Raw genomic sequence first — 13,590 nt, 5'->3', positions numbered from 1 at the left:
AGCAGCCGGCAGAGCCGCATCCAGGCGGAGCGCATCCGTCTGAGAGCCCGGGGAGAAGGGCTAATGGGGGGTCAAATCGGGTCGTCGGGCACCAGCCCTGCCCAACCTGGGCAAGGAATTCCTCCCGTGGAGGTGAGGCTGTGCCGGCAGAAACCGGCGCTGGGGAGCTGGACCCACACGGCTCTGGGTTTCGGAGCCCCCTTTCACTCGGATTAACAACGTGATGCCGTCCCTAAACAGCGCAGGGAAGGTTTCATCCCAGCGCAGCGCTGAGGAGAGGCTGGAGTGGGGACAGCAAAGCCCACGCGATGTTTTTCCACCCTTGCTGGCGAAGCAGCACAACGTTTGGATTTGCTTTGGGAGCACGGGGAGGATGTGGCCGTGGCCGGGCTGGGCGCAGGCACGTCTGCCTCCAGCTGTGGAGCCCCCGGGGGACACCAGGGCCACTGTCCCCAAGGGGCCCAGCACAGCCCCGTGTCCTCCTCCCACTTTTGGCATTTAGCGTGCGTTTTAAACCATTTCCTGTGCTTCTGCCTCTTTTCTCCTCCAAACCATTTCCTGGATGTTTCTCCGAGGCATCCCCAGCCCCCTGGGACCCCACGCCCACGCCACCTTCAGGGGCAGCCCGTGGGGTACACAGGGGTCGGGACACCTCAGGGGGAGATGCCCTCACCTCGCAGTGCCCCCACACTCCCCAGGTGCCCCAAAACAGCTTCTCCTGGGTGGCACCGTGCTGCCCAGCGAGGACCGAGGTGAAGATTTCCTCTACTCACCCCCTGCCTGCCCGGGGCTGAGCCGCAGCCGCTCAAATCCGCCGGAAAGGATGAAGTCCGCTGCTGCGCTGTGAGAAACCCGGGGAAAAACCTGAAAACGACTCCTGGCTGTTCTCATACAGTCGCCGACACGAACCTATTAAGCCGTCCAGTCCGGTGCTCTGCTCATTAATGCTGGCAGCGAGGAGCTGCTCACTGCCAGCCCCTCCACCTCGCTCTGCCAGGGAAGGTTTCGGTCGGGAACTTTGACCCCGCGCCGGGCAGCGCGCACCCGCACGGCGATGGCACCGGCCCCACCGGCTCCCTGCTTCCCAGCCCCACAGGATTTTGGTCCCAGCCCAGCCTCGTGGTCCCAAATCCGGTGGGTTTAGCCCCGCCGTGCTCAGCAGGGCTGTGGCAACACAGCGAAGCCTTGCGGCAACTGGTGCGGCCAGTTGGAAACCAGTGGAAACTTCCCAGCTGTAAAAGGTGTTTTACGAGTTTCGGGCAGAACCAGGCTGTAATTTTTTTATTTTTTTTTTTGCAGCTAGATAGGAACGGAGCTGGAACACAACCGAGCTAGCAGGGCAACAGGAAAAGGCATTTGCAGGGGGAAAGTTGCAGGATTCACATCACGGAGGCCACAGAGATGGGATGGGGATGGGATGGGATGGGGATGGATGCGGTGTGGGTGTCCCACCGGGGTTGCAGCAGGCACGTGGGGTGCGTCCAAGCTGAGCAGGGCAGTGCTCAGGTTCCCATCAGCTCCCAGCTGTGAGGTGGAGGCAGGCGGCAGCAGCACAGAGGTGACTTTTAGCAGCCCGTGGGACCGCAGGGACACGCCGTGTGTTTGCAGAGCTGCGGTCACACATCCGCTGCCCAGCCGTGACTCAGCCAGGAGCTGGGGGTCACATTCGGCCCCGTGTCACATTTTTTTTTTTTTCCCCTATCATTTTATTTAAATTAATTGGAGGGTTTGGACGTGGCCTTTTTCCAAATTTCAGTTGATGGGGCAAAGACCGAGCGTGGGAAGGGGTCTCCCCAGCGCTCACAGCTCCCCAAAACCTCCAAGAGAGAGAAAAATGGTCTCGGGGGAGAGCCGAGCATCCCTCGCCTGCTCCGAATCACTGCGGCACGGCCGCCGAGCCGCTCACGGAGTGCAAAGGGAGAGCTGGTTAATATTTAATGTAGCCCCGAGCCTGCATGTTTAATTACGCAGGTTTAATTCTCCACATCACTCGTGGCCTGCCTCAAGCTCTGCGTCGGGGCTGGATCCTGCCACAGAGGGGTCTGATCCCAAAGGGCATCCCATCACAGGCAGCCGAGCAGGATCCTGCCTCACCTCGCTCTGTGCTGGGTGGGGAAAGCTGGGGATAAGAAAAAGGAGAGGACAGCAGGATAAAAAGTGGAGGATTTGGTGGGAAAGCGCTTTGAGAAATCATCCCAAACCTGCCCAAGGCCAGGGTGGACAGGGATCGTGGGGGTCCTTGTGCCCCGGAGCCTGGCCCATGCCTTAAATAAGAAATAGGGGACATCGTGGGGACCTGGTGGCCCTGTGGGGCTGAAGGGACCCATATGGAAAGCCCCGACCCCCCTCAGGCACATCCCTCGACCCAGCACGCAGCTGGACCCGGCTGCTGGCACCACGCAGCGCCTGCGATGGATTTCTGGCTCTGGCCTGTCTTAATTAATATTTTTAATTACAGAATGGATGCGCTGACAGGTTCTGCTCGCAGGGCATGGCAGGGGGAGGACGGTGCCAGCGCGGGCGCTGCGGGATGAGGCTGGGGTGGGGGGGGGGGCTGGCAGCCAGCCGGGAACAGGCGCTGCCCGCGGGGAGCGGGTGCCGAGGAGGAGCCAAACCCTTGTGGAAACCCAGAGCAAAAACCCTGCGGAGCCAAAGGATGCAAGGCTGTGATGGAAAAGGCCTCTTTACACCTTCCTCATCCTCGTTTTCTTGTAAATGCTGCCTGCCCGTGGCACCAAAAGGGGCACAGGTGGTTCTGCCCCGCCACCCCGCGCGCATTGGCACCACGTCCGTGCCCTCGGCTGAGCGCACGGCAGGCACCCTGAGGTCCCCGGACAGAGGGAAATGGCAGCTCCCTTCCCACCAGCTGCTTCTGCTGACATTTGGTTGTTCAAACAAGGGGAAAACAAAAAGAGAGCGGCACAGCGTCCATCAGACCGCCAAGCCCTGCCAGCACTTGGGATAGAGAAGGGATTTCGGTAAGAAGAGCTCTTTATGATCAAGTTAATGGGGTAGAATTCCCCACCCAGGCAATGCCATTTGGATTTGGTGGTTTTTTTTCCCTGGTAATGGGGTTTGCAGCAGCAAATCCATTTCGATGCTTCCTGCACACAAGGGGCCACGGGTGCCCGCTCGGTGCCGGAGTTCCCTAAACCCCCAGCGATTTGGAGGTGATCCTGGCCGGGATGGGAGCTGAGCAGCCCTGCGGGACAGCACGGCTGGAGAAACCCCAGCTCGGGTACCTGCAGCCCCTGAGCTCATCCCCTTGGGGCTGCCTTGCCCCTGTGGCAAGCTGAGCCAACAAGCTGAGCTATTAAAATGTTCGCCGTCCTGAAGACAGCGAGTGCCAGGACGTCTTTCAACGTTTGCACTTCACCATAGCAAGACTCAGCCCTGTTGAATACGCTAAATGCTGAGTGCTCGACACTTAAATAGCTCCTTCCATTTTGGGAAGAGATTAGTAAAGTATAGCAGCAGCTATTTAACATGCAGGAAGTGCAATGCATACAGGGGAGTTATCAATCACCCCCGGCAGATGGTAAATGTATCTCCTTTCACCACAAACTGAGCAGCAAACATTCAAATTCATCACCAAGACAACATATTTAAACCCCCTTCTATTTTCAATTCATACATTTTTCAACTGCTAAGTAATGAAAATCAATATTTTCGCCCACGCCGCTGGGAGAGAGCCTGGGGAGCTCTGCCCGGCCGGGGAAGCTGCGCTCGGCGTGTTTCAGCCACCCAAAATTATCCACGACCAAGTCAGATGTCCCGCGGGCAGGTCGGGTCTGCGGCTACGGCAGCGCCAACTGGCCACAGCCCAGCGAGCTCCGGTGGAACAGCAATTTAACAGCAATTTAGCAGCACTTTTAGGAGCACTTTTAGCAGCACTTACACATCCAGGGAGGAGGCAGCGTGTCCGGCACAGGGTGGTGGAGATGGGCTCAGCTGACCTCAGCTCCCCTTTGTGGGGGAATTTTGATAAAAGTAGGACTTGCACGCTTTTAGCTGAAAATAGGAGACTGGTGCTCCTCTTGCACAGGTTATTACTCAATCTCAGCTTCGTGTGGGCGTTTCTTCAGTGATCAGTTATTTAAAACTCACCTCACAAAAATTAGATGAACTCCAAATGAGACGCATTTAGCAGAAATAACTCACATCTGTGTGCGCTTTACTTGAGCAGACAGAATACGCACCTCTGGGCCTTATCCCAAATCAGAAACTCCTACCTGCTGAAGTAAAAACATTTTTCATCCTATTTCGAGTCAAAAACCTGCCAGAATTCCCTAAAAGAAGACATCTCAAAAGACACCAAGACGATTGCTAACCAGCACTCACCTGCGACCACAAGTAGGGGGAAGGCAAACACCGAAATAACGAAAAGGCCCCGTGTTTGTCTTAAGATAAAAAATTTATTTTACAATCTTATAAAGCAGCTTTACATTAAGCACAAACGTTGATCCATTTACTTTGTATATAAACATAGTAGAACCTTTCCTTCTGCAAAAAGTCATGTCTTGCCGTATATAAAACTAACATGTGCACATTGTGCTTAAACTGCAAAGTCTGTACAGCTTTACAAAGGACTACCCTTTACAAGAGCATCCTGTAAACAATTTATTGCATATTTAACACATGGTGTATATCCCACATGTAAAAATGTAGAAAAAATAAAGTACAATTACAAGGTGAATGAAAATAGCAGCTTTCAGTGAATGTCTTGCACAATGGCTGAGAAAAACAGCACTGCCACACTTGTACAGTTGTGCTTGTGTCACTGGTTTGCATATACCCATGCGTACGATGTTTCCAATGAAGTCTATGTACAGTAAGCCTCATGGAAAGGTTAAACAGATCTTAGTCTCTAAGACCTTTGTCAGTTTGTAGACTGAAAAAGCACAGGAATAAAAATTTAAGTGAATTCAATGACATTATGGGCACCGATGTCCAAAAATCCTTTCCCACTGCATAACTCTATTAAAAAAAAAAAAAAAAAAAAAAAAAAAACAACCAAGCAAACATAAAGGAGAAGCCCCCACACTAATTCTCTTCACTTCTACAACCTCTGGTGGTGGTGGTTCAGTTTGTACATGTGCAAAGGCCAACAGAAATGCAGTGGAGATGTTCAGGATAAGGTGGTCTGACACGACCGACCACGCTGGCATTGCCAGCTATCGCTTCTGAGCTCCTCTACCTGCTGGGCTGATTCCAATGAAGCATCACTGCACTTTTAAACTGGCATTAAAAAGGGGAAAGAAAAACAAAAAAAAAATAATAAAAGAGGAAACTGTGGCCTCAGTAAGGCACCGGTACTCTCTCTTGAGCAGTACCCAAATAGTCTCTCTAAATTCCCCAAATCCAAAATGGGCAAAAGATGGAGGAAACACGCAGGAGAAAGATGTTTCTGTTTGTAGTGAGGACCAGTCATTTGGAAAGGAAGCACATTTTTCTGGGTTGTTTTCTGTGTGTGTGCACACATGTATGTAAAAGCAACAAAAAAAAAACAAACACAAAAATTCACCTCTGCTAACTTTGGTATTGAAATTTCTCCTGTGACATCCACTTTTCACATTAATTGATATGATCATATAGCATGCGTTTGCAGAGATCAAGTAATTATAAAGTTGCTTCAAATATCTGCAAGAAATAGAAAAAAAAAGCATTATAAAAGAAAGAAAACAAACCAAAAATCAAGATGCACATTGTCCTTGTGCCCAGCGCTTCTGTGATTTGAATCAGCTTTGTTCTCCATACCAACACCGCAAGCTCAGCCCCCGCCTACACATACAACATGTAATAGGATCAGTGGAAAAACCCCAAAGCTAGTACATGTCCTTACCACGCTGGTGCATGTCGGGAGCTTTCGAGCCCGGGACTCGGAAAGCAAACACCAGCATGCCTTAACAGAGCTGATGACCTGATATTTGCTACGCTACCAAACTAAACAATACCGATCTAGTGATGCAATCGGTTGGTTTTACTCTTCTGCATCAACCAGGAACCTCCACGCTGAGAAGGCAGACCCGCGGTGGGCGTAAAGGAGTTATAAATACGAGAAAGAAACCGCCTGGTTTCTCCTGCATTACGACAGGAAAGTAAAAGCGTTTGGGTTCTGACGCGTTTGGTTATTGCACAGGTCCCCTTGCTCGCTCGGCAGAGCCACGACGACAAAGCACAGCGAGTAAACCAGGGCCGGGGACGGAACGACCCCTGACGATACGAGCGAGACGGCCGGCAGAGGCAAAACTTGATGTTAAAGCACAGAGGGAGCTGGAAAGCCCTTTGGGTAATTTACATTTTTAAAGTGCTGGATATATACTTAAGCAGGTTAAAAATGAAAATCGCCATAGGACCACGTTACCTAGCTCAAACTAAATTTCCTGTGCGCTACTCAAGGCGAGCTCCACGTCACACTCAGGAATTTACTACAGGTCTCCCAGCGAATGAAGTTGCCAATGTTGACGGAAACCTCTCGGATGGAATTAAAAAATACAGTACAAAACATTGGGCTCCACGACACGAGATTCCAGCTACCAGGGAGGACATGACACCAGCAAACCTCGTAAATTTGGCTTCGTAAAAAAGGGGTGCCATGGTCGCAGGCTTTCCGCAGCCCACGTGCCCCACCGAATTGTGCTTAACGTGACGTGACTTTGAAGCCTGAACGCCGTCTGTGGGTTTTCTGCCCACTCATCTTTAGAGAAACCATACAGATAAAGGATCTCCGTACAGAGAATTAAAAAAAACTGGGTGTTTTTCACCCCCAAGAAAAGAATCCATATAAAAAGAAACACCTTGGAAAAGCTACACTGTCCACTACCCAGGCTACAAGGAAATACACACCGACTGCATTACACCACGATCCGTTACGCGGTTCCCACATATACACACAGAACTCCATTTTTAAGGAGGCCACATACTAACTTCTCAGGCAAGTGCTGGACTTTAGAGACCTGTATGGCTTCTGTAAATATTTTCCTGCAAAACGGAAAAAAAAAACAAGACGTCCCCCAGCTCAGGAGCACGAAGGGGTTTTGCGTCGCGCGGCTAACTTCACGGTGGAGCACTAAGGACAGGCGAGCGAGCTGAAGTTCCCGAATCCTACCCATCAGACCCAAACATTTTCACACTGGAATGCAATAATTTCAGGAGATCAGTTCTAAGGATCACTTCTTTGAAACGGTCTGTAAAAATTGAGTATGCAACCTTTTTGAAATGCACCTCCGCCGGGCTCCGAGGAGCCAACCCTTCCCGCCGACAGCAGGCACGGGGGCTTTGGTTGTCAGCTCTAGTTGTGCTTTGCCCTGCCGCCCCGTAGGTAGCTCTTCCACCGCTTGACGAACTCTTTGAAAATCGGGGCCTCGTCGATGGTGCTGAGCAGCTGGAGCTGGTTGATGTGGGTGGTGTGATAGTCCCAGCGGGCCAGGTTGGGAGCGGTGCCGAGCATGAAGTGCCGGAGGTCGTAGATGGTCCCTGAGCCGGTGTCGTAGAGGGGCAGCATGGCCTTCAGGGACTCCATGCCCCGCTCGTAGAGCACCCGCGCCTCCTTCCCCAGCTTCTCCCCGGCCGTTTCCTTCAAGTCATAGAGCCCGATCAGTGAGTACATGAAGCCGTTGAGCACGAAGGAGCTGGGCGAGGTGGGGTACTCCTCGTACCAGTCGTGCCTGTTCATGAACACGGCTTTCACCCCGTGCTGCTCCGACGGCAGCTTGTAAGGCGCCGTGGCCCTCAGGGCCGAGCTGAGGAACGTGTGGTCCTTCGTCAGCAGGTAGGCCCTGACCAGCGTGGAGATGGCCTGGCCCTGGGCCATGGCCGAGTACCAGCCCGGGTCCAAGGACTTGAAGCCTTCCCCCAGCTTCCTCGTCACCATGATGGGCCAGCCGCCCCGCTCGTCCTGGTTCCTCACCAGCCAGCTGCTGGCAGCGAAAAAAGCCGCCATGTGAGCCGTGGCCGATATGGTGACGTTGTCGAGGAAGCCCCTTCCCTTTGCTACCAGCCTGACCACCTTCTTAGGCATGATTTTGGTCTGCTTCACGGCCTTCGTGTTGGAGAGGCCCACGCCTTTCCGCAGGTCGGTCACCAGGTCCCTGGTGACGGTGCTCCAGCTGGTGCGGGGCCCGATGCCGTAGTAGATGTCCCGGTCCTTGAAAGCGATGAGCTGGGTGTTGGAGACGTAGTGCACGGTGAAGAGCTGGTTCTTCTCCGTTGTCTCCAGGACCACGGAAATGCTCCCGTTCGTTACGAATTTGAGATCAAAAGAGATAATGAAATCTCGGCTGTTCCCAAGCTGCAGAGACACCCCCTCGGTATTTTCTGCAAAAACAAACAAACAAAAACCTGTCAGCCGTAAAGCCCTCGTTTTTTCAAAACTCTTTAAGATAGCAAGTGAGAGTGCAGCTTCCAGAGGCAAGCAGTTAGCAGACAAAATCCAAAAGCTTTTAGGGTAGCTGATCAATAATTCACGCGGCCTCTTCTTTCCGTACATGTATTATTTAATTAAGCATAAATGTCAATCCGTGCGCGGCAGCAGGGAGCATCCCACGGTAACGCGCTGCTGCGCCGAGCAGGAGCACCGGGGGCTCCACAAATTGCTTGGTCCAACACTTTGAGAAGTGGAAGATGTAGGGGTGCAGCAGGGACTGGCACAATTTGGGGCGTAGGAAAGCTAAGGAAAGGCAAATAACGGGGGGATATTACTCAGTTGGTGCCAGGAGTACACAGAGCTGGACTCCTGCAGCACACAGGGACAAGGATGAGGTGCAGCAGCCACGTTGCAAGAACAAAAACCCCAAGCAGGCATTAGGGTGACAAGAGAAAGACCAGGGGAGAATAAATTCCCCTCTCTGAGCGTGCAGGACACCTGAAGTTGGTGTCTCGCTGCCTCCTCTTCAGTAGCTCAAAACACAAGCCAACAAGCACCCTTTTGTTCCAAACTGGAAATTTAACTTGGCAGAAAGCAAAACAAAACTGGGGCGTCGCTGGTAGAGCCGCATTTCTGAATAAAGCTCTGCTTTCAGCAAACAAGCTGGGAGTGCTGAGAAGCAAGTATTTAGGATCCCGCTGGGACTAACATTTACATCTGTGATTTTTTTCTTTCCCAACATGTTCCAAAACCCAGCGCTCTGCTTATTTTAACGGAAGGAAAAAGAAAATAATATAGAAAGGCTAACGTGTTAAAATTATTTATTAACCTCTCCATTGGCAAAACTCAGTTTAATTAAAATATATCTATGTATATTAAATAAAGCTCCTAGGCAATACCACATAATGAAACCCGGTGTTCTCTCTCAGGCTAGATTTTAAAATGTAAAATCAACTCCTCCCCAAAAAAACCTCCACCAGAAGATCAAAGGGCTAATTAGTTTGTAAGGCTGTGCGCAAATCCTATAGCTTTGAAGGCACAGAGGGATGATAAACACTTACAGACAGTCATTTTGAATTAACGGCTTTTCACGGAATAAAACTCTCCTGTGTGAGGCAATTGTTTTCTTTTTTTTTGCTACTTCTTGATGTGTGAAATATCCCATAAATATTTCCGTGCGCAGAAAGTGGGTTATGGTCAGCCTTCCCTGAATAACAGAGGCTTCTCCCTATCTCCCCAGCTAATCTATTGCATTTTGCATCACGACCGTTTCCACATCTCGCACTGTAGGCTGCTATTGTGGCGTACCTATTATTTTGACTGAATGTCATGTTTTCAAGTCTTTGAAAGTAAAAGCTTCCCTCCTTTGAGGTTGGGAGATCAGCATCTGCCTTTGGAAAAAAAAAAAAAAAAGAAAAAAAAAAAGGCAGAGCGCTTTGCCACGCAACATTTTGCTCCGATGAAGAACCTAATTAAAAAAATTGCGCTCGCAATTCCTGTCAGCCACGTTTTATGGCTCCTTGTAAATAAACGCTCGTGTGATAACAAAGTGAATTATAATAGAGGAAAAGTTTTCAGAAGCGAAGGAAAACCAAAGGCTGCCTGTTCTCTGCACAGCCTTAAGCACCCATAAATCCATTACTTAAGGCCATCCAAGATGAGTGGATGCATACTGTGGCCTTCAAGCCCCGCAGATTACTCTGCCATCAATAAAGGATGAGGAGAGAATACATAACAGATCTCTTAGCCTTTCCTCTCCCTGTATTTATCTACTACAAAGACACGAGAGTGTTCGACATTTTTTCCCTAGAGACCCAGGCCTAAGGTGCCAACTGAAAATTACTTCATTGTCTTTTTAAGTAATGGACTCATTAATTCTAATGGGTATTGATTGAAGAAAAATACATTACGTCCTTATTAATGAGCCTGTCCTAGCACAAAGGAAACCCTTGCATGAAATAATGAATTTCTCAAAATAAACCTCGGCTAAGTACAAAACAGAATATTTTAAAAGTCAAGAGGCAGCAACAAAATGCACCTCGTGCCCCTATGGGCGACGAGAGCCTGTGTGCAGCCCCAGACCTCCAGGATCAGCCGGGACGTGGTGGGGGCAGCTTTGAGCAGCACCTCGAGTCGCAGGAGCTGCTACAGGGGAGTGGGGCCTCACGCCGGTGAGCAAAGTCCCTCCAACATCACGTCTGTGTTGGCCAGGAGTCACTGGAGGAGCTTTTGGTGCCCGTCTATCCATAGGGTTTGCTCTCCTCCCTTAAAGAGCGGTGTAAAAACCCTCAGAAAAACATTTGTTGCCTACGCACAATCGCTCCAACATAGAAGCTGATCTAATTAGGGAGACAGATCCTTCCTGAAGCAGCAGCTCAGGGCAGAAAGCACAAAAAAAAAACCATCCCCTGCCCTCTGAAAATACCAACACTGCACGTGTGCACTTGTGCGCTGTTTAAGGCAACCTGGGTTAACCAGAACTGAGGGCTGCATGGTGCTCCAATTTTGCAAAAATAATTGCATCCCAAAGAAGAGAAGCACAGGGTCCAGCCGGCCCGTCACACGTGCTCCATTTGCTCAAGGCTGAAAATAGCCTTTATCTGTCATCTCTCAGCAGAGGCTTACCACACGTCAGCACCACTTCCCAGCCTTCACAACTGGTTAAATATTTTTGCTTCTATTTTGGAACAGAAGCTAAAAGGCTCAGGAAATGCGAGCCGAGCTTCTCTGTCAAGCTGCATTGCCCTCCATGTGTACATCCACACGTTTTTTCATTAAAATAACGGTACTGCAAAAAGCAGCACTGGAGAGACAACAGAAGAAAAACTCCAGAGGTAGAGGAACAAAACGGCATTTTCAGGAGAGGTTATTAAGGATGGAAAGTCACTTAGGATGTCCAAAACCACATTAAATCGTGGAAAGTTAAAGCTCCCTCGGTAGCATCTGAGCAAATGAACAAACGTGGCTGAGCTGCTAGATATTTACGATAACCCACCTGGAGCAACAAACTGTTTAACACTCGTGAACTTGGCTTTGTCGGGCACCGTGGAAAGAGAACAGCCCTTGGGGACCATCCACTCCGCGGACCTGCCGGCTTTGTCCTTGTCTTCGGCCGTTTCGTACACCTCGATGTGAGGTGGCTTCTCCGTCAGGTTCTTGCTGTAGTGACTTAACCCATACTGTGCAATCTGGATGGGATAGAAATAGCCTTGAGGTCCCCACTGCGTGGATAACGGTACACCTGCCAGAGAGGGAGAAAATGAGTGTTTTAACAGCACATCCTCAAAAAAAAACAGCGTTTGCAGCCCCTCACACTCCTCCTCCTCCATTCCCCATCACTGCTTTACTTCTGGTGGACGATATTTGTAGGCGGCACTGTGATTTAGGCTCACGGAAAGTCCATCTCCAGGAACGAATTACTCCCATTTACACTGGCATCCGTGACCAGCCAGAACTGAGCAGAGGGGAAGGGCAGAGAAGTCCTTATCGTGGCCTTCCATGCATTCTCATTTAATTGTTTACTGAAGCGTCATACTTATTTTAAAATACATTTAAAAAGCCCTAATAGATTTTTTCCCCCTACCCTGGGGACCACTAAATCTCCAGATGACGTTACGTACAGCACAATCCCTTTAACGCCGCATCAATCTTCCCAAATTAAGTGTGTGAGCTCTGCCTACATTTCGGATAGAGCTGCTTGATGCTCAGAGAGCAGCGTAGCAGCACCCACAAACTGCTCCAATTACACGTTCCCTAGGTCTCTCCCAAAGTCTTGAGTTTTTTTGGGAACAAATACCCAACCTCAGCATTTAAACCCAAAGTGGGAATCCATCACCGCGACCCTCTTGCAGGAAACCCAGCACATTTAGCACTGTAAGCCTTTGCAGGCACAAAAGGAAGATGAAAACAAGCAAGTTGGCATTTGCACCATTTTCCCCTTTGGCAATGTCAAGCTCAGAAACTAATTTTGCCTGAAACCTGGTGCAACGAAAATACTTCTTAAACTCAATGGAAAAAGATAGGTTTTTCATACATATTTCTGTGCTTCGCGTTCCTAATAAATATTACTGATGGAGATGTGATGGCTGAGTGCTGCCTGAAGAGAAAACCATCACGGGAAACATTTAAATATCGTGTATTATCTCAACTCCTGAAAGCCAGCTCGCTCATTAACGTTAAGCATTTTCAGTTAAAGAGTGCGTTCATTGAGACTGAAAGATGCAAAAAAAGAAATCTGCCGTAAGAGCTTTACTTGAAATTTATACAAGATGACAAGATTAAATTCTCCAGGTCATAGGACATAACAACACATTAACCTTGCAAAAAGAGAGAAGGTGAAAACATAACACGAGGCTTTTATCACGCCACAATATGAGGATTTCTGGGGCTGGAACGATGCAAGGCAAGAGCCTAAAACTACCTGCGAAAATGTTTTAATATTAAATCTCCTTCTCTACAACACACAACTATTTCTCCAACCTATTTGCTGGATGCCAATAACTCTCCTGCCTTCACAAAAGCCAGGCTCTGGCACCACATTTCACGGTGACAGCTCTTAAATCACATGCTACAAAAATGCGAGGTTTACAAATGACTAAGCAAATTGGCCAGCGTTAGCCCCGCTTGTTTCTCGAGGCTTAAGCAAAGAGAGCAGCAAAGCGCTGAGCCTCGCGGTCCCCAGCGTGCACGTTTGGCCAGGCAAGAGGCTGCAGGATCTGCTGCCTCAGAATTAGTTCTTACCGGATTTAGGTTTTTCACTGAAGCACTGCATTTCGTACAAAAACCGGCGGTGCTTCCAGACCTACGTCCTACCCTCCAACACCAAAACAAGCACCCGTAGCTACTATTTATATCCCCAAGGTGTATTTAGCCAGCAATTACCCCCGCAATAAGCAAGGCAAACCCCTCTCCTCAGCCTCTCGCAGCCCAAACCTGAGCAGAACAACACTCACACCAGGGATTTGTAGCTACCAGGGTGAGTTTGCACCTTTGGTAACAAAGCATGGGGAAGTCCCTGCTCAGAGCAGGCTCGTCCTGCTCTCATAGTGCCCTCATCACCTTCCTTTCCCTCTTTTGTATGACCACTTTCAGAGCAATTCCTTCAAACCCTGCCTTTATTACAGGAACATGAGAAAAGAGCCGTGATGGTGTTCTCCCTCTCTGCTGACACTGAAGTAGTAATAACAGAAATGCTGAAAAACACTGTGGTGAGGCTCTTTAAAACA

The 13,590-nt window shown here is 49.7% G+C and overlaps 1 protein-coding gene across 6 annotated transcripts in view; it reads right to left on the bottom strand.

Annotated features, from left to right (window-relative positions):
* Positions 1–4,395: 4,395 nt before the first annotated feature.
* GLCE (glucuronic acid epimerase) overlaps positions 4,396–13,590 on the bottom strand; it is a 44,068-nt gene continuing 34,873 nt past the window's right edge. For 5 of the 6 annotated variants that reach the window (XM_032195018.1, XM_032195019.1, XM_032195020.1 and 2 more), the window contains 2 exons: positions 11,361–11,606; positions 4,396–8,316 (listed from right to left, as the gene is read on the bottom strand). In XM_032195018.1, the coding sequence (XP_032050909.1) occupies positions 7,292–8,316; positions 11,361–11,606 (1,271 nt within the window). In that variant the 3' untranslated portion in view covers positions 4,396–7,291. The remainder of the gene's footprint in view (positions 8,317–11,360; positions 11,607–13,590) is intronic. The other variant, XR_004253777.1, reaches the window with a different exon arrangement.

Source organism: Aythya fuligula, chromosome 11, assembly GCF_009819795.1.
Source record: "Aythya fuligula isolate bAytFul2 chromosome 11, bAytFul2.pri, whole genome shotgun sequence".
NCBI lineage: Eukaryota > Metazoa > Chordata > Aves > Anseriformes > Anatidae > Aythya > Aythya fuligula.
This window is presented reverse-complemented; position numbering and strand designations above follow the sequence as displayed.